Below are 27,877 nucleotides of genomic sequence, written 5' to 3'. Positions count from 1 at the left end.
TGATAGGTAGTAGAGACTCCGTTAATACTTATTGACTGAATAGATGAATGAATGAGTGAACAGTTTTAAGAAATTTGTTTATACTATTTGTTACAAGTGTTACAACTGTTATAGTCTACTATTGACGTTACAATAGGAATTATAGTCTTCTAGTAGTGAAGAAGGAAACTATTTTGTATAATTACTTATACTATATATTATACTATTATAGAAAAATATCATTGGTAGTTATAAAAAGTAGTTTTAAAAAGTTACTTAAAATTTTTTTCTGATATATTAGCATGTTATAATAAAGGTAATAAATAATATTGGCTACATTTCTTTTCCCTTCAGTAATAACGAAGGAATGGTGGTTTCTATTTTAGCTCACAAAGATACGTTTGACAACAGGTAATCACGCAAGCCCCATGTTCCCCTCCTCCCCCTTAGAGAATCAAATATCTCTCTCTCTCTCTCTGTCAAATAAATAAGTAAAATCTTAAAAAAGTCCATGTCAGTTAGATGCTCACCCCCCACACTTTAAATTCTTAAATCCAGAAACTGTTTTCCTTCTGTGAAACTTTTCTCTAAAGAAAATACATTTAATATAACATCAGATATTAGATACTGTGTGTGTAAAAGCATCTTGCACATTGTAAATAGAAAGCAAAGTTAGTTAACTCTGTTAGCTGACTAATTATCCATTAGGTAAGGTTCAATCAGGTTTAGTGTCACATTTTGTCACTCTCACATAAGAGGCCCCTGAAGGCAGAGTGTATTTTATCTGTACCTAACATAATGCCACTCCAGCCAATAGAATGTTCTCAAAAATGTTTATTATGTGATGAATTATACATATTAACTATTCCTCAGGTTCCTTTTCAATAACAAAATCATTTTTACATCAGTTTTCTAATGTCTGTTATGGGTTTTTGCTGGTACGTCTACTCAGTTGAGTCAGACAGTTAATGGTTGGATATTTCTGCCATTGCTGGCTGGGTTTGTAAGTGCACCACAACAGAAGGTTCAAGTTAATTGTCCAAGGCATAGATTTTGATTCTGCTTACATGGTGGCTGGATCCAATAGATCTGACTATAGATGTGGAAAAAAAGAACTCAAAATAAATTACTTTATATTGAGCATGCTTCTGTCACCCTGAGTGAGCACTAGAGATGTATGTTTATGTTGTTGCTTGTGAATACATGTTCTTCAATGTAGTGCTCTTTAAACTTGGGTACATGAAAACTGTCTAGTGGGTTTGGGAACACAGGTGGCTTAAAGGGAATCAATTCTGAGAAACTCATCTTTAGTACTTCTCCCTAAAATGGATCTACTGTATGAATGCCCTGTGGTCAAAGCTTCAGGCTATTAATTCTTTTTTACCTCTACTTGACAATTGCCTTCTGCCATTTAAAAAAAGGAGGAGGGGTTAGCTCTCACTCATAATCTTATTTGGTATATTGCATACATGAGAAATCCTCCAGAAATAGAAGGGGAAAACAAAACATCTATTCTAAATACTGATTTTATGGAAGCCTCTAATGGGGGGGAGAGTAATGCAATTTTTCAATATTATTTTAAGGCACAGAGAAGAAAATAAAAATAGAACGCCATTGCTTTAACATATTTTGAGTTTCTCTAAACAATTGAAAATTCATTTGGATACTAGTTTTATCATTAGTTTTTAAATAATGTCTTTTTTCTTTTTAAGATTTTATTTATTTATTTGACAGAGAGGCAGCCAGCGAGAGAAGGAACACAAGCAGGGGTGGGGGAGAGGAAGAAGCAGGATCCCAGTGGAGGAGCCTGATGTGGGACTCGATCCTAGGACTCAGGGATCACGCCCTGGGCCGAAGGCAGACGCTTAACAACTGAGCCACCCAGGCGCCCCATAAATAATGTCTTTTTCAAACATAGTCTTTCTTTGATAACAACTTCCAGAGTAGTGCATATTTAATTTTACACTTAAAAGTCTGCTTGATCTGAATATCTGCATGAAGCAGCATTGTACTTGGAGTAGATAGCCCTGGTGTTAATGCTGTCATAATTCTTCCTGGGTACAAATTTCATTGTGGTCACTGCCTGTCTCACTAAAGGAAATTGGAAGCTATCCCATTTATTCTTTGTACTTTTTATAATAATTGAAAGAACACATAGGAAAAAAATTATTGGAGTTTAGAGACGATTGAACTAAAATACATGAAAATCATAGATTGCAGAATGTGCCTCTCTGGGGCGGGGGGGGGGGGAAGGAAAGAGAGAGAGAGAGAGACAGAGAGAGAAACTCAACAATGGATGGTAATGGGGAAAACGTCAGAGAACCACCAGTGGGCTGTCAGTGATGGTGTTGAGCCTTGAATAAAATGGCATTTTATCATCTCAATGAGAAGCAATCAAAAGTTAGGAACAAAGACTTAAAAGTAAATTTAGACCAAGATACCTTGATCTCTGTAATTTAAGCAATTTACTTTTGCTTTCTCATTCTTAAAATTTAATGAGCTTCAAATTTGAAGAATCATTCTGTCCTGTTTAGTCTCAGTGGAGGCATTTGATTGTTGTCTAGCTCCTGCGTTAAGTTGCAGGAATATCATTTAAAGAAATAATTGGTAGCTTTTTATCTTGATGAAGTCCCACAAGTTCATTTTATCTTTTGTTTCTCTTGCCTTTGGAGATGTGTCATGAAAAAGGTTGCTGTGGCCGATGTTGTAGAGGTTGCAGCCTATATTCTCCTCTAGGATTTTGATGGATTCCTGTCTCACATCGAGGTCTTTCATCCATTTGGAGTTTTCCTTTGTGTATGGTGTGAGAGAGTGGTCAACTTTCATTCTTTTGCATGTAGCTGTCCAATTTCCCCAGCACCATGTATTGAAGAGACTGCCTTTTTTCCACTGGATGTTTTTTCCTGCTTTATCAAAGATTAGTTGCCCAAAGAGCCGAGGGTCCATTTCTGGGTTCTCTATTCTGTTCCATTGGTCTATGTGTCTGTTTTTGTGCCAGTACCATGCTGTCTTGGTGATCACAGCTTTGTAGTACAGCTTGAAATCCAGCAATGTGATGCCCCCAGCTTTGTTTTTCCTTTTCAACAATTCCTTGGCGATTTGGGGCCTTTTCTGGTTCCACACAAATTTAAGGGCTGTTTGTTCCAGTTCCTTGAAAAATGTCATTGGTATTTTGATTGGGATAGCATTGAAAGTGTAGATTGCTCTGGGTAGCATGGACATTTTAACCATGTTAATTCTTCTGATCCATGAGCATGGAATATTTTTCCGTCTTTTTGTGTCTTCTTCAATGTCTTTCAAGAGTGATTTGTAGTTTCTAGAATATAGGTCCTTTACGTCTCTGGTTAAGTGAATTCCAAGATAACGTACGATTTGTGGTGCTATTGTAAATGGGATGGATTCCCTAATTTCTCTTTCTTCAGTCTCGTTGTTCGTGTAGAGAAATGCAACTGATTTCTGAGCATTGATTTTGTATCCTGCCACATTACCGAATTGCTCTATAACTTCTTGTAGTTTGGGAGTGGATTCTTTTGAGTTTTCCATATAGAGTACCATGTCATCTGCGAAGAGAGACAGTTTGACTTCTTCTTTGCCGATTTGGATACCTTTTATCCCTTTTTGTTGTCTGATTGCTGTTGCAAGGACTTCTAGTACTATGTTGAATAATAATGGCAAGAGTGGGCACCCCACATGAAAAAATGTTCAAAATCATTAGCCATCAGGGAATTTCAAATCAAAACCACACTAAGATACCACCTTACTCCAGTTAGAATGGCAAAAATTGACAAGGCAAGAAACAACAATTGTTGGAGAGGATGTGGAGAAAGGGGATCCTTCCTACATTGTTGGTGGGAATGCAAGTTGGTACAGCCACTCTGGAAAACAGTGTGGAGGTCCCTTAAAAAGTTAAAAATTGAGCTACGCTATGATCCAGCCATTGCACTACTGGGTATTTACCCCAAAGATACAGACGTAGTGAAGAGAAGGGCCATATGCACCCCAATGTTCATAGCAGCTCTGTCCACAGTTGATAAATCATGGAAGGAGCCGAGATGCCCTTCAACAGATGACTGGATTAAGAAGTTGTGGTCCATATATACAATGGAATATTGCTTAGCTATCAAAAAGAACGATTTCTCAACATTTGCTGCAACATGGACGGCACTGGAGGAGATAATGCTAAGTGAAATAAGTCAAGCAGAGAAAGACAATTATCATATGGTTTCTCTCATCTATGGAACATAAGAACTAGGAAGATTGGTAGGAGAAGAAAGGGATAAAGAAGGGGGGGTAATCAGAAGAGGGAATGAGCCATAGAGACTATGGACTCAGAAACAAACTGAGGGCTTCAGAGGGGAGGGAGTTGGGGGAATGGGATAGGCTGGTGATGGGTAGTAAGGAGGGCACGTATTGCATGGTGCACTGGGTGTTATACGCAACTAATGAATCATCGAACTTTACATCAAAAAAAAAATAATAAGGGGCGCCTGGGTGGCTCAGTTGTTAAGTGTCTGCTTTTGGCTCGGAGTCCTGGGATCAAGCCCCACATCAGGCTCATCCACTGGGAGCCTGCTTCTTCCTCTCCTGCTCCCCCTGCCTGTGTTCCTTCTCTCACTGGCTGTCTCTCTCTCTGTCAAATAAATAAATAAATAAAATCTTAAAAAATAAAAATAAAAAAATAAAAAGATAAAAATAAATTTAAAAAAAAAAGAAAAGAAAGAAATAATGGTAGGTACACCTGGGTGTCTCAGTCAGTTAAGTGTCTGCCTTCTGCTCAGTTCATGGTCCTGGGATCCTTGCTAAGCCAGGAGCTCCCCCTGCTTGTGCACTCACGCACTCTCTCTCGCTCTCTGACAAATAATTACATGAAATCTTAAAAAAAAAAATGAAGAAATGATTGGTAAACTTGCAAAGCAGTGGTTTTTAGCAAAGGGTTCATGTAAGTCTCAGGAGTAGAGCATTTAGAAATATTCATATATTTACTCAACTGGGAATCTGGTTCAGTAGATCTCAGATGGGGCTCAATAATCAATATTTTAAAAAAATTCCTTGACTGATTTTGGTGACCACTATGGTAAAAGATTATGTTTTACCTAGGGACCAACTCTGGAAATATTTCTGAAATATTTCTGAGTATTTCTGAAGTCTGAAATCAAGGTGTCAACATGCTGCACTCCCTTTGGAGCATCTAGGAGAGAATCCCCACCTCTTCCAACTTATGGTGGTTGCTGGCATTCCTTCACTTGAGTCTGTATCCAATTTCTGTGTCTATCCTCACATTGCCTTCTCTTCTGTCTTTCTTAAATCTCCCTCTTTCATCGTCCAGCCCAGATACCCTCCCCATTTCAAGATCATTAACTTAAATTTGCAATCTTTTGCTATATACAGAAATGTTTACAGGTTCCAGGGATTAGGACCTAGACGTCATCTGAGGGTCCATTATTTAGCCCACCACAACTGGTTATCACCTCACTGCATATAATATATATGGGATACTGTGACCCAATAAGGTTGATTTATCCCCCAACTATCAATCTGTGGCCAATGGGATATAACAGCCTTTCATGACAATGTGTTTGCCCACAAACCTTGCTGTCTTGGAGCTAGGTCAAATAACCCCTCACATAGCTAGGGATGAATTATTTTCCTGAGCTATGGACTACATCTCCAGTTTCAGCCATTTATATGGCAGATACCTTTAGTGGTAAGTGGACTGAGACTATAGGATTAGTGTGGCAAAACCAGTCATGGTCACCAACAACGGCATTTCAAACATGTGTCCTAGCAACAGTGACTTTTGTTGAAAGCTCATTCTTTAGAATATTACAGTGACCACCACTATTCAATGTATCCTAAGGGAGGCACAAGCCTTGTTGCCTTTTCACATGGGTCTTGGCAAGCCAGGGATTTACGGTGCTGTAAAGTTTGGTCTTAGGAGAGAATGTAATTAGTTTTAGTTAGCTGATAAGGGAAAATGTAGTTAGTTGAATGAATATAGTCAATTTATTTCTAAGAAATGTGATTTCTGAGTCAGAGTTTGTGAAAAACAGCTATTGGACCTTGAGAGAAGTTAATTAACATTGGATTTCATTTTCTTTAATCTATAAAAGGAAGAATTTGTTTTATGATCTCTAAGGCTACTGTCAGCTGTGAAATTCCATTTTGTTGTTTCTTGAGTGGAAATCAGAGAGTTTTTACAATTTGTCCTGAAAACAGTATTATTACCAAAAGGCTTGTCCCTATGCCATTGCTGAGCAGATACAAATATGATTTCAACTTGAAACTTTCTTGCTTGTATGATAGGAATATAATAGTATTTTGGATGAAATAGTTGATAGAAAAATTCTGACGGTCTTAGGATTCTGACTTGGATATATTTTATATTATTGTAAACTACCTTTCCTTGGGCTTTATGTATAGTGTGTTCACACTCAAAAAGTTAAATACTTTATACCAATACAGTTAACTAAGATTGAGAGTACATTTTCACTTTTAGGTCTTCATGCCTTAGTTCCTCTTTACTGAGTTTTGTGGTGCTGTGGAAACATCCAAGTGCATCTGACATATGGAGCTAATGTTTACAAGAGTTCACACAGGCTGAAGATAAACCCTTAGGCTCACCCACATTTAAGTGATAAGATGAGGAAAATGTGAGTCATGGGGATTATCCAAAGAGTTAGAAGAAAATTCAGGAGACTGTATTGTGTCACAGAAAATAAGGAAGGGAATATTTGAGAGTATTCAGTGCTGCTGACAGGCGAAGTGATGCAGGAACACTGAAAAGTGGCCTTGAATTTAGCATGAAAGAAGCAGATGCATTTATTGTGATCAGTTTTTAATGGAGGAAGAGGAATGAAAGCAAGATTGCCTGAGTTGAAGAGAAGACATTAAGTGGAGGTATGAATTGCAGAAAGTTCTCTCAGAAATTTGGCTAAAATAGGGGCTGAGGAACAAATGGTGGTAACTAAATTGCAGAAGTGGGGTTTGGAGAGACTTGCACATGTTTGAAAGCTAATAGAAAGGAGCTAATAAAGGAGGAGATGTTACCACAGAAAGGGAAGATATCAGGACCAGTTTTAGAGGTTTAGCCTTGTAGAGGTGGGATATCCCTTCCCTTACCATCAGAAAGGCAGAAAAAATAAATGCTGTTGCAGATACATTTTAGGGAAGATGGCAAAAAGTTAAAGGAGGCTCATGAATGAAGTCTCTCCTGAAGTTTGAGATGGTGAATATTAATGGCATTAATTTGTGCTCTTGTTTAGTTTTCACTATTAGTGCTGAAATAGTCACATGCAAATGGAGGAGGCTGTGAAGGTCAGGAGGATTACACTAGTGGCTGGGTCAGTGCTACCCCTTCTTTGATACATAACCCAACCTCCTTGACTTCAGGGCTGGGCCCAGTCATTATACCTCATCTTCCAGCCACATGGATTAGTCCGTGGGGAGTACAGGTGATCTAAACCACACCAGTTAGAATCTTTTCAAATTGGAGTTAGGAGGAAAACTGTTTTATCTTGTTAAAAGACAGAAAGGATGTAAATGGGTGTTGCTTGTTGTAGACATGTTTCTTGTGTAGTAAAGAAACAAGGAGTGGAAATGTTTAGGGTGGAAAGAGAATAGTTGAGAAGAGAGGGGGAGAGTTTTAAGTGCGTGTGTCCCTGAGGCCAGCTCCATCCATGTCTTTTTATGATTTGGCTACATAAACTATCAGGTCCCCCTTATGCATAAGGTAGCTAGTTTAGGTATTTGTATTTGAAACTAAAGAAACCTTAACTAATGTAGGGGATATAAATGTGGAGAAGTCAGAGTAGGATTGGTTAAGAGTTTCAATGTTTCTTTTTTAGGTACAGCAGAGAGGCAGTGGGACAAATAATTTAAAGATATTACTAAGAAGAAGACCAGTTGATGTGATAGAGCATGGGGTCTAGGCTGCACAAGAATGGAAAGGATGACTATGGGGCTAAAGAGGAAGCAATTCTGAACTAAGCTAAGTAGGTAAAAGGACAGGAAGTTGTGATGGAGGAGATATAAGTGTTAGATGCAAAACATATTTTCCTTTTTTTAAGAAAAATAATGTGTCATTATAAAGCACCAGAAAGATTCAAGAAAATCCCTTTGTAATTTTGCAGTTGAAAAGGATAAGGATAACATCCACTTTTTAGATTTGTCATGTTATAATATATACACTGGGAGAGGACTACAATATGGCAAGTTTGTTGAATTTTACATAATACTTTTGTTGCATGATATGCAGCTGAACAAGAATTTTCTGTTTTGGAACTCAGTACCTTATTAAGAAAAATATTCTCGTGAGCAAAAAATTTGAAAAACTTGTTCCAGGACAGAATTGAATGTATTAGAAAATTTTTAGATGCTTAGATATCATTGTCAAGTATCTACCTTTATGAATAGATTTTTTTAATCTTTACTACATTGTTCAATCACTCTAGGTGAATTTGAGTATGATAGTACATAAAGAACCTGTAATGATCTGTCTCTTTTCAGTTGCAGTTTCTCAGCTCACTATTACTTGTGAGTTCAAAATGACAAGTAATGGAGCCCATTAAAAAGGCATTTATCCAGCAAGAGTCTGCTGAGGCTTGAGTTAGACGTCTCCTCTCTCTGCACTTCTAAATAAGTGCAGCGTCATGAGACATTTAAACAATAGGTTGTTGTAGTTCTTCAGTAAATTTGAGTTCCTCAAAAAGCACATCTAATTTACAGCATGGTCTTTGTGCCTCAATTTACCCTTTATTTTAATTTGATGTTCTATCAGTTTTTATATTTGAGGACACATTTTATCATGTCCTGTTAATGATGAAATGCCTCCTAATTTTTATTAGCTTCATAATTATCCAGTATTTAAACTGACTGTTGTAGCCACCCTGTAAAATTCCCACAGAGTTTGTGAAAATACTGGCTAAGGATATATGAATTAAATCTTAAGTAATGTAAAATCTGTAACCTAAATATATTTGTACTGAATCTTTGGTGAGTCGAGTTGGTCCAAGTTCTCCTTTGAAGAAAAACATTCCAACATCATTATAATGTTATGATGCACATATCCTTTTCTTCAGCATAATTTATTGTGGTTATAGCTTTTATAGCTTAGAGATATAGCTTGTGGTTATAACTGTTATAGCTTAGAGATTTTTTTTCTTTTCCGTCTTACTCAAAATTAAGAAAGCACAGATGTGGAGCAGCATTTTTTGGGTGGTTGTCATAGTGGAACAACTTGATTACAAGGATCTTATCTGGGAGAATCAGAGAGAATCAGGCTGACTGTCATTATTGTTATCAAAGGTCTAAAGAAGTTTTCTGTCTTTCTACTCCACCACCTCACGCACACCAGGGTAACACTCACTAACTGTAAAGCACAATTATGAAGTTAGACTGATAAAAATTGCATAAGTCATTGATAAAGAAACTGTGAAATTATTCTAAGATGGTTTTCCATAACATAGGTTCAGTCCCCCTCGCATGTATCTTGCTCATTAAAATGTTTTGAAAACAGTTAAATTTATTACATCAATGAAAAAGGCATGCATACTTCAGTATCCAAACTAGTGAAACTATAAGACTGTGTTTTGAATAAGAAAAATAGAGTACATGGTCTAATTTTAATCATATTCTAATATTTTACCATGGTAAAATGTAATACAGTGTTGTGTGTCTTATTTATAAAAGCCATTTTTTACTTTGTGCAAAATCTGTTTCACAAAAAGCTGCTTACCCTGTGCTTTTTGCCTCACCTGTGTATTCCTTATCTTTCAGAGCCAACAGGGTGACCAAGAAGGGGCTTAGGAGTTGCTTGCTGACTCAGTCAAGCCTTTTGGCTGTGGTCGTTTGCTGAATTAAAAATATTGAACAGAATGAAAAGAATAATTCCATCTTGTTTTCTCTCTTTACAGGCTCTGTACAACTCTATTAAGAATGAGAAGCTTGAATGGGCAGTGTGAGTATGCTAGATGTCAGCATTTTAATAAATGAGCCACTTGTTCTTTTCTTTCTTTATGCTTTAAAGGTGATCTTAGAGAAGGATTAAATATGCATGGCCAGTTCTCATTTTATACCAGTGTCTAACATACTTTGTATAAAACCTAAGCAAACCTTGAGTATCCCATGTCTTTTTCTTGGTACCCAGCATGCTCCTCTTTGCTTTTAGTCTAGTTGCTTTGCCTAGAGACAGTTATCTTTTCAATGTATCCTTTTAAAAAATAGCATTCTAGAAGAAAATCTGATAAAATCATGTTTATTCCAGAATCCAATACAATTATTTTGGTATCATCTACTTGTTTTAATTCCCTGCTTCCTATCATCATAGATCAAGGTTTTCCAATTCTTATTTCCAGTGACCCTAATCATACCAAGATATTGATAAACTTGAGAAATGATGGATTAAATAAGCTAAAAAAAATTTTTAAACTGCAGAACCGCCAGGAGTGTGTACAATGCCAATCTCCAAGAGAGGAATCAAGTTTGCAATGTTTTCTGAACCTTTCAACAATATAATGTAGTGTTTCAAAGTACATACTTTGGGAGATACTATTATAGATAAATTATATCTAATCTGATGTAGACCAACAATACTACTCTTGCTGAACTTTCACTGATCAATGACGCAGTTAAGAATTTAACTTAAAAAAATTGTTACTAAAGTTATTCATAAATTAGGTCAAAATAATGTTTTTTAATGGTACTACATGTGAATTTTATTTTTGATTTTCACTGATATAAAGCATTCATAAATATTTTTCTACCATGTGACCTAACATGGCAATCTGTAATGAACTTTGGTTTATAGAATCAGAACTTAGGGCATAAATCTTATTCTTTCATTTGTACATTGGAAAAAAAAGTGGTTTAGCAATTGACTACATATGTCTCACATATAATATGCTAGAATGAATTTAAAAAAAAATACTATTAAACTGTTCCCACTGTAAAATCATATGGTACCGTTTTAAATTAGGGATTCAGAGTTTAATTTGGGACTAATATTTTCAAGTACATGTGATGGGTCTATATTTATATACATCATGAGACTCAAAGTGTATCATTTCAAGGAAAACTCATTAAGCTAATAAGAGTTCATGGCCTATCCAAAGTGATCGCTTTTGGACTTCTCTCTCATGAATGAAAGTGGGTGTCTTAGAAAAATTTCATAAATGATATACTTAGAATCTTGCTGAAATGTTAAAAGCATATCCTGACCTATGCAGAATATCTCCTCTAGCTAAAATTAATAAAAATGAAGCATAAATATATTAATACTAGGTAAGAGAATATTTTTCTTTTATAAAGTTATTTTAAAAACCAAATAAATGTACCGAGGATCTGTTTTGTAAATCTAAATTTTTGATATATTAAATTTGTTACAGTAGGTTTTATATATATTTATGTGTAATGGCAATTTGGTGCAAGAAAGTATCTTTTTTTAAAATGCTGGTATAGTTAACATAGAATGTTATATTAGTTTCAGGTGTACAATATAGTGATTCAACAATCTGTATGTTACCCAGTGCTCATCATGATAAGTGTACTCTTAATCCCCATCCCCAATCTCACTCATCCCCCAACTCACCTCCCCTCTGTTAACCACCAGTTTGTTCTCTGTAGTTGAGTCTGCTTTTTGGTTTGTCTCTTTTTTCTTTGCTCATTTGTTTTATTTCTTAAATTCCATATATGAGTGAAAGCATATGGTATTTGACTTTCTTTGACCGAATTATTTTACTCAGCATTGTACCCTCTAGTTCCATCCATGTCATTGCAAATGGAAGACTTCATTTGTTTTTATGTCTCAGTAATATATACACAGCATCTTCTTTATCCATTCATCTATCGATGGGCGCTTGGGCTGCTTCCTTATCTTGGCTATTGTAAATAATGGTGCAATAAACAAAGGAGTGCACGTATCTTTTTGATTTAGTGTTTTTTGTATTCTTTGGGTAAATACCCAGTAGTAGAATTAGTGGATCATATGGTAATTCTATATTTAATTTTTTGAGGAAACTCCATGCCATTTTCCACAGTGGCTGCATCAGTTAGCATTCCTACCAACAGTGCACAAGGGTTCTCTTTATCTCCATATCCTCTCCAAAACTCGTTTCTTGAATTTTTTATTTTAGCCATTCTGACAGGTATGAGGTGATATCTCGTTGGAGTTTTGATTTGCATTTCCCTGATGGTAAGAAAGTATCTTATCTTGGGCTCAATCCATGGGTGAGCATGGGAGTTTACCCAAGAACAGAATTCTTCTGTGGCCCTCTTGTCTAGTCAAGAGAGCATTGTGTTCAGGAGCCCAAATTCCAGAATCAGAGAGATTTGGGTTTGAATTCCAACTCTTGCATGTGCCAGCTGGGTCACTGGTCATGCCTCTGTGCCTCAGTTTCCTCTTTTGTATGATGAGCAGTTATAGACCTCATATAAGTCTCAGGATGTCACTATAAAATGTTCTAAAATACTAAACATAAAGCAGCAGTGAAGGCCCTATCTACAGCAGTGAAAGGCATGGAGGAGTCAAAGACAAGGTACAGGCCAAAACTTAAGTAAGTAGGGAAATACTGGTGTTGCTTATAGAGATGGAGAATGTATGACAAAGTTCAGAGACAGATGATAAAGGCTAAATGGAGTGGAAATGTCCTGCAGGGAAGTGAAAATGTTGAGTTGAAACTTGGGAAAAAGGTCAGAGCTATATAAATACTTGGAAAATTTTTTGCAGATATGGCAGATGAAGTTTTAAGAATGAGTCAAGATTGCTGAGAAAAGGACCTTAGTGAAAGAAGACAATTCTAAGTGCTGATCTGTGGGAGGTACCAACACTAATAAATAATAGGATGAAAATGAGTCATAGAAAGTATGATTGGAGAGGTACAAGGAAAACTCGGTGAGCACAGTGTTCTATACAGTTATATACATGGCACGTACTTATTTATCAAGGAAAAATCTTAGTTCTTGATCTGAAGAATCACATAAATTGATACATAGCAGAGTTTTCTAAAGTGTGTTCTAAGGAACGTTAGTTTTAGTAGCTGTTAAAAGGTCCTTTATGATCAATATAGGACTCAGTTATCCCATTTTTTAATTGGATTATTTTGGGAGGTGTTGAGTTTTATAAATTCTTAATATATTTTAGATACTAGCCATTTATTAGAAATGTCAGTTGCAAATATCTTGCCCATTCTGTAGGTTGTCGTTTAGTTTTCTTGGTTGTTTCTTTGCTGTGCAGAACCTTTTTGATTTGATGTAGTTCCAATAGTCTATTTTTGCTTTTATTGCTTCAGGAGACATATCTAGACAGATGTTGCTGTAGCCAGTGTCAGAGAAACTATTGCCTATGTGCTCTTCCAGGGCTTTATGGAGTCAGATCTCACATTTAGCTTCTTAATCCATTTTCAGTTTATTTCTGTGTGTGGTTTAAGAAAGTGGTCCGTTTCATTCTTTTACATAGTGCTGTCCGGTTTTCCCAACACCATTTGTTGTAGAGGCTTTTTTCCATTACACATTCTTTTCTGCTTTGTTGAAGATTCATTGATCATATAATTGTGGGTTTATTTCTGGGGTATTATTCTGTTCCATTGTTCTATGTGTCTGTTTTTGTGCCAGTGCCAATACTGTTTTGATCACTACAGCTTTGTAATATAACTTGAAGTCCAGAATTGTGATGCCTCCAGCTTTGCTTTCTTTTTTAAGGTTGCTTTGGCTATCTGGAGTCTTTTGTGGTTCCATACAAATTTTAAGATTGTTGTAGTTTTGTGGAAAATGCTGTTGGCATTTTGATGGGATTGCATTAAATCTGTAGTTTGCTTTGGGTAGTATAGACATTTTAACAATATCAGTTCTTCCGATACAATGAGCATGGACTATCTTTCCATTTCTTCGCATCATATTGAATTTCTTTCATCAGTGCTTTATAGTTTTCAGAGTACAGGTCTTTCACCTCTTTGGTTAGGTTTATTCCTAGGTATCTCATTATTTTCCATGCAATTGTAAATGGGATTGTTTTCTTAATTTCACTCTCTATTACTTTGCTATTGGTGCACAGAAATGCAACAGATTTCTGTACATTGATTTTATATCCTATGAATTTACTGAATTCATTTATCAATTCTAGAAGTTTTTTGATTGATTGTTTGGGTTTTCCATCTAGAGTATGATGTCTTCTGCAAATAGCAAAAGTTTTACTTCTTCCTTACCAATTTGAATGACTTTTCTTTTTGCTGTGTGATTGCTGTGGCTAGGACTTTGAGTACCATGTTAAATAAAAGCAGTGAGAGTAGACATCCTTTTCTTGTTCTTAATATTAGGGGAAAAGCTCTCAGTTTTTCCCCATTTAGGATGACGTTGACTGCGGGTGCTTCATATCAGGCCTTTATTATGTTGAAGTATGTTCCCTCTACCCCTACTTTGTTAAGAGTTTTTATCATGAATTGCTCTTTGTCAAATGCTTTTTCTGCAGATATTGAAAGGTTCATATCCTTTCTCTTATTTATGTGATGTATTACATTGATTCGTCAATAATTAACCACCCTTCATCCCAAGATTAAATCCCACTAGACAGTGGTGAATGAATTTTGTTGGATGCAGTTTGCCAGTATTTTGTTGAGGATTTTTGCATGTATGTTCATCGGAGATATTGGACTGTAGTTCTCTTTTTTTATTGTGTCTTTATCTGGTTTTGGTATGAGGGTAATGCTACCCTCGTAGAAAGAATATGGAAGTTTTCTTTCCTCTTATATTTCTTGGAAGCATTTGAGAAGAATAGATATTAACTCTTCCATTAATGTTTGGTAGAATTCAGTGGTGAAGCCATGTGGTCCTGGTCTTTTGTTTATTGGGAGTTTTTTTATTACTGATTCAATTACATTGCTGGTAATAGATTTGTTCAAATTTTCTATTTCTTCCTTACTTAGTTCTGGTAGGTAATATGTCTAGGCATTTATCCATTTCTTCTTGGTTGTCCAGTGTGTTGACATACAGTTTTTCATAATATTCTCTTAAGTTGTTTGTATTTCTGTGGTGTTGGTTGTTATTTCTCCTCTTTCATTTATGGTTTTGTTTGAGTCCTCTCACCCTTTTTTTCTCTCTCTTTTTTGATGATTTTGGCTAGAGTTTTATCAATTCTTTGATCTCTTCAAAGAACCAACTTCTTGTTTCATTGATCTGTTCTTTGTTTTTTTTTTTAGTTTCTACATTATTTATTTTTACTGTAATCTTTATTATTTCCTTCCTTCTGTTTGTTTTGGGTTTAGTGTGTTGTTCTTTCTCTAACCCGTTTGGGTATAAGGTTAGGTTTTTTATTTGAGATTTTTCTTGCTTTTTGAGATAGGACTGTATTACTATAAATTTCCCTCTTAGAACTGCTTTTGCTGCATCCCAAAGATTGTGTATCGTTATGTTTTTATTTCCATCGTTCTCCATCTAATTTTTTATTTCTTTTTTGATTTCATAGTTGATCCATTCATTGTTTAATAGCATGATAATTAACCTCCTTGTATCTGTGCTCTTTCCAGATTTTTTCTTGTAGTTGATTTCTGGTTTCATAGCATTGTGGTTATAAAAGATGCATGATATGACTTCAATCTTTTTTAATTTCTTGAGACTTGGTTTTTGGCCTAATATGTGATCTATCTGGAGAATGTTCCATGTACACTTGAAAAGAATGTGTTCTTTTGTTTTAGGTTGGAATATTCTGAATATATCTTTTAAATCCATCTGGTCCAATGTGTCATTCAAAGCCACTGTTTCCGTGTTTGTTTTCTGTTTCTATGATCTGTCCATTGATGCAAATGCAGAGTTAAATATCCCCTAATATTGTATCAATATTGATTTGTTTCTTCATGTTCGTTATTAACTGTTTTATGTATATAGGTGCTCCCATGTTGGGTGCATAAATATTTACAATTGTTGTATCTTCTTATTGGATTTTCCCCTTTATGATTATGTAGTATCCTTCTTTGTCTCTTATTACAGTCTTTGTTTTAAAGTCTGTTTTGTCTGATAAAAGTATTGCTACCCCAGCTTTCTTTCGCAATCAATTTGCATGATAAGTGTTTCTGTATCCCCTCACTTTCAATCTGCAAATGTCTTTAGGTCTGAAATGAGTCTCTTATAGGAACTGTATAAATGGGTCATGTATCTTTATCCATTCTGTCACCCTTTATCTTTTGATTGGAGCATACAGCCCATTTACATTCAGAGTAATTATTGGTAGATATGTATTTATTGCCATTTTGTTACTTGATTTGTGGTTGTTTTATACTTCTTCTCTGACCCTTTCTTCTCTTGCTGTCTCCTCTCATGATTTTCTGGCTTTCTTTAGTGATGTACTTGGATTTCCTTTTATTTTTTGCATATCTCTTACTTGTTTTTGATTTGTGGTTAACATAGGGTTTGTATATAACATCTGCATATAGTTGTCTATGTTAAGTTGAAGATCACTTAAATTTGAACCCATTCTTTACTCCTCCCCCACCCATGTTTTAGGTATATGGTGTCATACTTTACACCATTTTGAGTCCCTTGACTGATATTTACATATGTACTTACTTTTACTGTTTTTCCTACTTTTCTTACTCCTACTTATAGCCTTTCCTTTCTAATCAAAGAGTCCTCTTTAACATTTCCTGTAGGGCTGGTTTAGTGGTCATGAATGCCTTTACCTTTTGTTTGTCTGGGAAACTTTTTCTCTCTCCTTCTATTCTGCATGATAGCCTTTCTGGAAAGAGTATTCCTGGCTGCAGATTTTTTTCCTTTGAATATATCATGCCACTCTCTTCTGGCCTGCCAAGTTTCTGGTGAAAAACCTGCTAATAGTCTTATGGGGTTTCCCTTCTATGTAACTGTTTTCTTTTCTCTTTTTTCTTTTCAAATTCTATCTTTATCACCACTTTTTGCCATTTTGTTACTCTGTGTTTTGGTGTGGACCTCCTTGGGTTGATTTTGTTGAGGTATCTCTGTGCCTCCTTGATGTTGATATAGTTTCTTCCCTACATCGGAAGTTGTGCAGTTTATTCTGCTAGTCTTTGAGTCATCTTCTAGGTTATTTATGCTGAATGTGACTGTTATCTGGTTTTATCTGTGGGCTGAGGTGAGCTTACGGTCCTCCTACTCTGCCATCTTCCCAGCCTCCCTCCAGTAATTCTCTTTTTAAACTTACAAATAGCCAACTGTAGGTTTATATCAATTACTATTGAGAAAACTAAGGCAAAGAAAAGTTGCCATAGGTTGTACAGTGTTTGTACGTACCACAAATATATTTAATGTTAAAAAAAATTGAGTGTGTCAGAAGTTGAGGAAGTTGGCATTAAGAGTCACTGGTACAGGAAGAAGTAACCGTGGAAAAATTAAAACTATTTGCGTGAAACATTGGACCATTAGGAAGAAAAGAAATAAAACTCAGTTCTCCATTTTGGGTGTTCATACTACTAAACATTTGCTAGATATGTATTGTGCCTCATTAAAATAATAGAATAGAATAAGATTTAACATTCTTAACTTCATTGCTATTAGATGATTGCTTTCCTCACATTCCTAACATGGAGAATGCTACATCATGTTTTTGATAAAATAAAAATTCTAATGTTACATGGAACTGACAAATTTAGAAGGTAATCTACATAAATATTAAATAAGGGTAAGTCTGTATGTATAGGTAGATATATAAAGAATATTATTCATTTTTTATTCTAATGTAAATTCAGTGAAAATACATTGAATATAAGATCAGGAAAGAAGGAAAAACAGAAATAACATAGTTATGAAGTGTCTTAATTTGAAAGGAGATTTTTGAGCTGAAGAATTACTATCACTTAAAAGTTTGTTAGCTAAAAATGATACTGAATGTGGATCAATCTCCCTGATTTTGGGGTTTAAAGGAGGGAAGATTTCAGGGTATAGAATTAGGGAAGATTCTCCTACAGCTCTGTGAAGTGTAATTTATTCAGAATCTGAATCATAGATCACAATGTTTAATCTGTAAGGACCTGTTTTTCTCAGTCATTTCAAGTATGCTAAACTCAGATATATAGGAAACTAGAAGAATTTGCCGTTTTATTCTTAGCTTTAAAAGACAAGTTAAAAACAAAACATCTGCTTTTTGTGTAAGTAATATCTCTCTCAATGCTGAGATTGAGATGGATACTTAGAATATTTAAGGATTTATTGTCATAACAGTTTTAATATCCATAAAGATGATGATGAAAGTGATGTAATATACAAATACTGTTATCTTTAATTTCAGAATATGCTGAACAGACAGTTGGTGAGCAGATGGAATATGATTATAATGTTAGTATCCTACTTGTCCCAAAGCAATTTGAGAATCACTGAGGTGCAAAGAATTATGGAGGCTGGGCTATAAGGAAATTGTTTTTCCTAATATGCTGATAATTTAGAATTTTTTACCATCTATATTAATTGCCAACCTTTTTTTTATAATTTTTATTTTGTTATATTAGTCACCATACACTACATCCCTAGTTTTTGATGCAATGTTCCATGATTCATTATTTGCTTATAATTACCCAGTGCACCATGAAATATGTGCCCTCCTTAATACCCATCACACCTTTTGATTTTTGTTAATGACACGAGGAAAATACTACAATGAATATAATTCCTAAATGGAGCATAGTATTCATGCAGTGGCTATTATAGTGCCTTGAACATTTTAGACAAGTAGTCTGGATTTCATTAAGCATTTTGTATGTGTACATTTTAATATAAATGCATACATACATTTTCAGGGGTGAGGAAAATTTAGCCAGATCAGTAATACTAAAAGAAGTTATTTTATGTTGCCCATTAAAAATGTCTTAGTATCATGGAACATTGCATCAAAAACTGGGGATGTACTGTATGGTGACTAATAAAACAAAATAAAAATTATTTAAAAAATAAATAAAAAATGAAAAAATAAAAAATAAAAATTTCTTAGTAGATCTTTTGGAAACATCTTGTTTGACCCCAGTGAACTTCCAACAACTTTTTAAAAACCATCTTATCATTTATACTTAACTTTTCCTTAGTTTGAAAAGTATCCTACAGTCTGTACGTATAGCTAAGTTACCAGCCTGCATCTTCCTCACATCTGGCAGCATTTTTATTGGTGTTAAAGGACTAATGATGGAGCTTGACATTTTTAATAGAAAGGTCAACCCTTTTTTTTATAGTTCAGATGACTGTGTCAGAATAAGGTATTTTTAGAAAATAAAATATATTTCCTGGTTTAATCAGAATTTTTAAATTTACATACCTTTTTTATTTTATACTGTTGGTAAATGACAAAGACCGATTCATTTTAAACTCATTCTACTTTGTGCCATAATATGATCTGGTATCATAGAAATTTCTTGACATGTCAGCAAATTTTTTAAATAAGTTTATTCTTTATTTTCCAACAATCACCTGATCACAATGTTCAGATTACGTTCAACTTAGTGTTCTGTTCCTGCACTCAACTCGTATGTTCATTTTTAAAAAACAAATTTACTAAGGTGCAATTTATATACCATAAAATTCACTCTTAATTGTGCAATTTCATGGTTTTTTGTATATTTATAGAGTTGTATAACAATCACCAGAATTCATCACCCCATTGTTAACATTTCATAAAGATTCCTTGTGCATGTCATTCAGTATATTTGATTTGAACTCTTCCCTCCTCTCTGGTCCTATACTGTCTTGTGCACAACTCTATTGAGTTTATAATACAATACTCTATTTTATAAAAATGTATTACCCATTATTATATGTATCTATTCCCCTGCTGGACTATGAATCCTTCAAATCCTCTTAATCATTTTGATGTCCCTGTTGCCTAGCACACTGCCTGACAACTAAAGGCTCCTTTTAATCATTACTGAGCTGGTACCCACTCCCTCTTGGAAACAGGCAGGGGCTTGGCCTCTTGCTGTCTACCATGCTCCACAGGCATCCCTGTGGATGATACAATGACTTTCAAAAAAATTTTTTTAAGATTTTATCCATTTATCATTTATTTTAGTGAGAGAGAGAGAGCGCACCAGGGGAAAGAGAAAAAGGGGAAAGAATCCCAAGCAGACCCCACACCGAGTGTAGAGCCCAGTGTGGGGCCCAATCTCATGACCCTGAGATCATGACCTGAGCCAAAACCAAGAGTTGGATGCCCAACCAATTGAGCCACCCAGGCTCCCCAAACCTGAAGATAAAAATAGACACCAGATCCAAGAGGCCCAATGAGCCCCAAGCAGGTTGAAGCCAAATAAGGCTACACTGAAACATATTGTTATGAAATTTTCAGAAGTAAAGACAAAGAATTTTAAAAGCAACAGGAGAAAATGGAGAAGGACATAAAAGGGAACCCTCATAAAACTATGGGGAACTGTCTTAACAGAAAATTTTCCAGCCAGAAGAGAATGGCATAACACATTCAAAATATTGAAATAAAAAACTGTCAACCAAGAATACTGTATCCAAAGAAGATGTCCTTCAGAAATGGAGGAGAGATAAAAACATTCTGGAATAAACAAAAGCCAAGGGAATTTATTATCACTAGACCTGCCTTAGAAGAAATGCTAAAGGGATTTATTTAAGTGGAAATAAAGGGACATTAATTAACATCATAAAAACATATAAGAAGGCAGGGTAAAACTCACTAGAATGCTAAATTTATAGTCAAAGTTTGATTCTGTAATAAGGTAATAGTGATGATTAATTCACTTAGAACTCTAGTTACTTAAACTTTAAAAAAAAACTTTAAAAAAAGATATAGTAAAAGTATACTTAACAGCAATAACTTGTCATTAGTTACAAAATATAAGAAAATGTAAATTATAGCATCAGTAACTTAAAATATGTGGAAGAAGAGTGTAAAACTTACAAAGTTTATTGAAGTTACTAGTTTAAATTAGGGTGTTATAATTCTAAGATATTTTATGTATACCTCATGGTAACCACAAAAGAAATACCAAAAGTAAGTACACAAAAGAAAATGATAAAGCAGTCAAAGCATGCTGATACCAGAAGACATCAAGATACATAAAAGACAGCAGGGTAAGAAGGCATGATGGATCTACAAAACAACCAGAAAATAGTTAATAACGACAATTGTAAGTTCTTACCAATAACTACTCTAAAAATAAATGGATTAAATTTGTCAGTAAAAAGATATAGAATGGCTGATGGATTAAAAAAAAAAAAGACAAAAAAAGGCTCAACCATATGCTGCCTACAAGAGACTCACTTGGACATTAAGACAAGCAGACTGAGAGTAGAGGGCCGGAAGAGATATTTGAAGTAAATGGTAACCAAAACCAAACAGAACAGCAGAGATAACTATACTTCTATCAGACAAAAAGGTCTTTAAGCTAAAAATGGTAGAAAGAGATAAGGCCATTATGTAATGAGAAAGGGGTTGGTACATCAAGAAGATATAACTTGTAAGTATATATGTGACCAACATGGATCACCTAAATATATAAAGCAAAAATTAGCAGAACTAAAAGGAGAAATAAACACTGATACAGTAACAGTTAAGGACTTTAATACTCCATTCTCAACAATGGATAGGTCATCCAGAGAATCAATAAGGAAACAGCAAATTTAAACAACACTATAGACTTAAATGACCTAAGAGACGTATACAGAACATTGTATCCTAAATAGCAGAATATATTCTTATCAAGTGCACATGTAACATTTGCTAGGATAGATTATATATTAGATCACAAAACAAGTCTTAGAGAATTCAAGATTAAAATCATACCAAATGTCTTTTCTGACCACAGTGATATGAAACTAGAAGTCAGTAACAAGAGGAAAATTGGAAATTCACAAGTATGTGGAAATTAAATAACACTCTTCTGAATAACCAATGGATCAAAGAAACTAAATCTTGAGACAAACAAAAATACACAATATACCAAAACTTACGGGATGCAGCAAAAGAAGTTCTAGTAGGTGAGTCCATAGCAATAAACACCCATTTTAAGAAGCAGGAAAAATCCCAAATAAACAACCTAACTATGCCCTAAGGAACTAGAAAAAGAAGAGCAGAGCCTAAAGTTTAGCAGAAGGAAGGAAATAGTAAAGATTAGAGCAGAAATAAATGAAATAGAGAAAAGGAAAATAGTAGAAAAGATTAACCAAACTAAGAGTTCCTTTTTTGAAAAGATTAACAAAATTGACAAAGCTTTAGCTAGACTAGCCAAGGATAAGAGAGGAAACCCAAGGCAACAAGATTATAAATGAAAAAGGAGATACTACAACTGATATACAGAAATACAAAGAATCATAGGCTACTATGAACAATAGAATACCAACAAACTGGACAACCTAGAAAAAAATGGAAAACTTCTTAGAAACATACAAAGTACCTTTCCTGAATCAGGAAGAAGTAGAAAGTCTGAATAAGTCATTAGTAAGGAGATTGAATCAGTAATCGAAAATCTCCTGACAAAGAAAAGCCTAGGAACAGATGGCTGCATTGGTAAATTTTACCTAACATTTAAAGAGTTAATGACAATCCTTCTCAAACTCTTCCATAAAATTAAAGAAGAGGGGACACTCACAAATCTATTTTACAAGGCCAGTATTGTCCTGATACCAAAGCCAGGAAAAGAAAATATTAGAAACTACAGACCAATATTCCTGATGAATATAGATGCAAAAATTCTCAATAAAATAGTAGCAAACCAGGGGTGCCTGGGTGGCTCAGTTGTTAAGCATCTGCCTTCGGCTCAGGACATGATCCCGGAGTCCTGGGATCAAGCCCCACATCAGGCTCCTCTGCTGGGAGCCTGCTTCTTCCTCTCCCACTCCCCCTGCCTGTGTTCCCTCTCTCACTGTCTCTCTCTCTGTCAAATAAATAAATAAAATCTTTAAAAAAAAAAATAGCAAACCAAATTCAGCAGCACATTAAAAGGGTCATTCACTATGATCAAGTAGGCTTTATATTTGGATATAGGGATGGTTCAACATATACAAATCTATCAAGTGATACATCACATTAAAAGAATCAAAGAAAAAAATCATATGACCATCTCAAGAGATCCATAAAAAGTATTTGACAAAATTCAACATTCATGATAAAAACTCTTAACAAATTAGGTATAGAAGCAACATACCTCAACATAATAAAGAACATATATGATAAGTCCATAACTAATATCCTATCAGCAGTGAAATGTTGAAAGCTTTTCCTCTAAGATCAGGAGTAAGACAAGGGTGCCCACTCTTACCACTCCTATTCAAGTAGTACTGGAAATTCTTGCCAGAGCAATTAGGCAAGAAGGAGAAATAAAAGGCATCAGAACTGGAAAGAAAGATATAAAATTGTCTCTGTTTGCAGATGACTTGATTTTATGTATAGAAAATCCTAAAGAATCCAACAAAAAACTGTTAGGCCTAATCAACAAATTCAGTAAAGTTGCAGGATACAAAGTTAATATTTAAAAATCAATAGCATTTATATATACTAATACTGAATTATCTGAAAAAGAATTAAAATGATCCTATTTACTATAGCATTAAGAACAATGAAATACTTTGGAGTAAACTTAGTCATGGAGGTAAAAGATCACTGCTCTGAAAACTGCAAGACACGGATGAAAGGAATTGAAGAAGACACAGATAGAAAGGTTTTCTATGTTCATGGATAGGAAGAATTAATGTTGTTTGAATGTGCATATTACCAAAAGCCATCAATAGATTGAGTGCAATCCTGATTAAAATTCCTATGGCACATTTTGCAGAAGTAGAAAAAACAGACCTAAAATTTATATGGAATCACAAAATAGCCAAAGCAATACTGAGAAAGAACAAAGCAGGAGAAATCATACCTTCTGATTTCAAGCTATACTATTAGAGCTGTAGTAATCAAAACAGTATGATACCGACATAAAAACAAATAGCTCAATGGAACAGAACTGACAGCTCAGAAATAAACCCCAGCGTATGTGGTCAACCTATTATTAGACAAGGGAGCCAATAATTCTCAATAGAGAAAAGACAGTCTCAAATAAATGGTGCTGGGAAAATTGGATATTCATATGTTTAAAAAATGAATTTTTAACACTATTTTACACCACTCATGAAAACTAAGTTGATATGGATTAAAGACTTGAACATCAGATCTGATACCATGAAACTACTAGAAGAAACATAGGACTAAAACTCCTTGACATGGATCTTGCCAATGATTTTTTTCTGTTTGACACCTAAAGCACAAGCAACGAAATAAACAAGTGGAACTACATCAAACTGGAAAGCTTCTGCACAGCAAAAGAAACAACAAAGTGAAAAGATGACCTACAGGATGGGAAAAATATTTCAAACCATGTTTCTGATTAGAGGCTAATGGCCAAAATATATAAAGGACTCCTACAACTCAATAGCCAAAACACCTAATTTAAAAATGGGCAGAAGACCTGAATAAACGTTTTTCCAAAGAAGATATGCAAAACACCACAGATACATGAAAAATGCTCAGCATCACTAGTTATTAGGGAAATGCAAATCAAACCACTATGAGATATAACTTATTCCTTTTAGGATGGCCATGATAAAAAGACAAGAAATAACAAATGCTGTCACGAATGTGGTGAAAAGGGAACCCTTACACACTGTTGGTGGAATTGTAAACTGGCACAGCCAATCTGGAAAACAGCATGGAGGATCCTCAAAAAATTGAAAATAGAACTGTTATATGATCCAGCAATTTAACTGCTAGAAATACATTCAAAGGAAATGAAAACACTAACTTGAAAAGATATCTGCACCACCCGCCCATGTTCATTGCAGCATTATTTGCAATAGCCAAGAAGTGGAAGTAACCTAAGTGTCCATCAATAAATTAATAGAAAGAAACTGTGATACACACATACACACACACACACACGCACACGCATACACAATGGGATATTATTCAGCCATAAAAAAATGAGGAAAATCATGCCATTTGTGAACATGGATGGGCCTTGAAGGCAATTATGCTAAGTGACATAAGTCAGAGAAAAACAAATACTATATGATTTCATTTATATGTTGAACCTTAAAAAAAAAAAAAAACTCATAGCAAAAGAGATCAGATTTGTGGTTACCAGAGGTGAGTATCGGGGTGGGTGGAAGGGAATTAGAGATTGGTGGTCAAAGATAAAAACTTCCAGTTACAAGACAATTAAGTACTAGGGATTTAATGTATTGCATGAAAAGTATAGTTAACACTGCTGTATGATATATGTGAAAATTGTTAAAAGAGTAAATACTAAGTTCTCATAAGAAGAAATTTTTTTTTTGCTTTCTCTTTATATAAGATGATGGATGCTAACTAAGCTTGTTGTGATAATCATCTCAGACTATATATATACATATATATAGGTCAAAACATTATGCCGTATTTCTTGAACTTACACACTGATGTATGTCAGTTATATTTCAGTAAAACATAGGGAAAACAGTAAAGGAGAAATATGTTCTCATACAAGTATTGAGGAAATTTTAGACCTGTCTAAAAGAATTGTTAAAAGAAGTTCTTTTTTTTTTTTATAATTTTTTTTATGTTGTTAGTCACCATACAGTACATCATTAGTTTTTGATGTAGTGTTCCATGTTTCATTGTTTGCATATAACACCCAGTGCTCCATGCAATACATGCCCTCCTTAATACCCATCACCGGCCTATCCCAATCCCCCACCCCCCTCCCCTCTGAAGCCCAGTTTGTTTCCCAGACTCCATAGTCTCTCATGGTTCATTCCTCCTTCTGTTTACCCCCCCTTCATTCTTCCCTCCTTCTCCTACCGATCTTCCTACTATTTCTTATGTTCCTTAAATGAGTGAAACCATATGATAATTGTCTTTCTCTGCTTGACTTATTTCACTTAGCATAATCTCCTCCAGTCCCATCCATGTTGCTGCAAATGTTGGGTAATCGTTCTTTCTGATGGCTGAGTAATATTCCATTGTATATAAAGAAGTTCTTGAGAGAGAAGGAAAACGATACAAATCAGAAGTTCAGCTCTACTACCCTATGATCCAGCCATTGCACTACTGGGTGTTTACCCCAAAGATACAGACGTAGTGAAGAGAAGGGCCATATGCACCCCAATGTTCATAGCAGCAATGTCCACAATAGCTAAATCGTGGAAGGAGCCGAGATGCCCTGCAACAGATGACTGGATTAAGAAGTTGTGGTCCATATATACAATGGAATATTACTCAGCAATCAGAAAGAATGAGTTCTCAACATTTGCTACAACATGGACGGCACTGGAGGAGATAATGCTTAGTGAAATAAGTCAAGCAGAGAAAGACAACTATCATATGATTTCTCTCATCTATGGAACATAAGAACTAGAATGATCAGTAGGGGAAGAAAGGGATAAAGAAAGGGGGGGTAATCAGAAGGGGGAATGAAACATGAGAGACTATGGACTATGAGAAACAAACTGAGGGCTACAGAGGGGAGGGAGGTGGGGGAATGGGATAGACCGGTGATGGGTAGTAAGGAGGGCACATATTGCATGGTGCACTGGGTGTTATACACAACTAATGAATCATCGAGCCTTACATCGAAAACCGGGGATATACTGTATGGTGACTAACATAATATAATAAAAAATCATTATTAAAAAAAAAAAAAAAAGTTCAGCTCTACATAGAGGAAGTGCATCATAGGAGGAATAAGTGAACGTAAAATTTTTAAAACTTTTTATTTTTCTTAACATATCTAACTGATGAGAGTTTGTTGAAAACAATAGGAACAATTACTTGATTACGCATATATGTGTACTTATATACATATATGCTTGTATATAAGTGATATGAATTATAGCAATAAGAACAGGAGGCTGAAATTTGATGGTTTCTGTTATTATAAAGTATTTGCCGTACCTTTGAAATATCATTTGAATATAGATTTGGATTAGTTGTAAATGTATATTGCAAACTTTAGGGCAACTACTAGTAAACATTCAAAAATGTAACATACTAAGAAATGAGGAAAATGGAATCATATAAACTGCTCAGTTAAAATCACCAAAAGACGGGAAAAAGGGGGAAGACAAAAATAGGAATGAATAACAAGAGCCATGAATAGAAAGCAGTAACAAATATGGTAGCTATGAATCCAACTATATCATTAAATGTCAGTGGCCTAAACACACAGTAGACAAATTGTCAGAGTGGATCAAACAGAGAGAAATTTATAGCATTAATGCTTATATTAAAAAAGAAGAGGGTTCTCAATTCAAAACCTAATTTTATACCTTAAAAACTAGTAAAAGGAAACTAACAGAAATAATTAATATACTTTACTGCAGAGATATAAAATAGGGAATAGCAAAATAATAAAGAAAATCAATGAAACCCAGAGTACTTTGAAAAGTTTAACAAAATTGACAAATCTTTAGCTAGACTGAGGAAAAAAGAGAAGACTCAAATAATTAAAATCAGAAATGAAAGAGGGGATGTTTCTACTGATTTTACTGAAACAAAATGTTTATTAAAAGAGTACTATGAACAGTTATACACCAACAAATTGAATAACCTAGATGACAAATGAATAATTTTTGTAAATAAACAACCTACCAAGACTGAATCATGCAGAAATACAAAGTTTGACAGACTGATAGGAGATTGAATCAGTAATAATAAACCTCCCAATGAAGAAAAGCCTACAACCATAGAACACTTAGCATGGAGTCTGCTTGAGGTTCTCTCTCCCTCTCCCTCTGCTCCTCCCCTCCCATGCATGCTCGCTCACTCTCAAATAAATAAATCTTTTTAAAAAACTAATAAATGAAATCAGTAAAGTTGCAAAATGCAGAATCAACACACAAATATAGTTGCATTTCTATACACTAACAACAATATAAAAAGGAAATTAAGAGGGGTGCCTGGGTGACACAGCAGTTAGGCGTC

General features: G+C 34.8%; 1 protein-coding gene across 2 annotated transcripts in view; it reads left to right on the top strand.

The window, feature by feature from the left end:
* Nucleotides 1-27,877, top strand: part of PSD3 (pleckstrin and Sec7 domain containing 3) — a 456,859-nt gene that overhangs the window by 237,191 nt on the left and 191,791 nt on the right. For both annotated transcript variants that reach the window (XM_040643183.1, XM_008706333.2), the window contains exon 8: nt 9,891-9,934. In XM_040643183.1, the coding sequence (XP_040499117.1) occupies nt 9,891-9,934 (44 nt within the window). The remainder of the gene's footprint in view (nt 1-9,890; nt 9,935-27,877) is intronic.

This window comes from Ursus maritimus, unplaced genomic scaffold (genome assembly GCF_017311325.1).
Source record: "Ursus maritimus isolate PB19 unplaced genomic scaffold, ASM1731132v1 scaffold_28, whole genome shotgun sequence".
NCBI classification, from domain to species: Eukaryota; Metazoa; Chordata; class Mammalia; order Carnivora; family Ursidae; genus Ursus; species Ursus maritimus.
The sequence above is the reverse complement of the archived record's forward strand: the minus strand, read 5'-3'. Positions and strand labels throughout refer to the sequence as shown.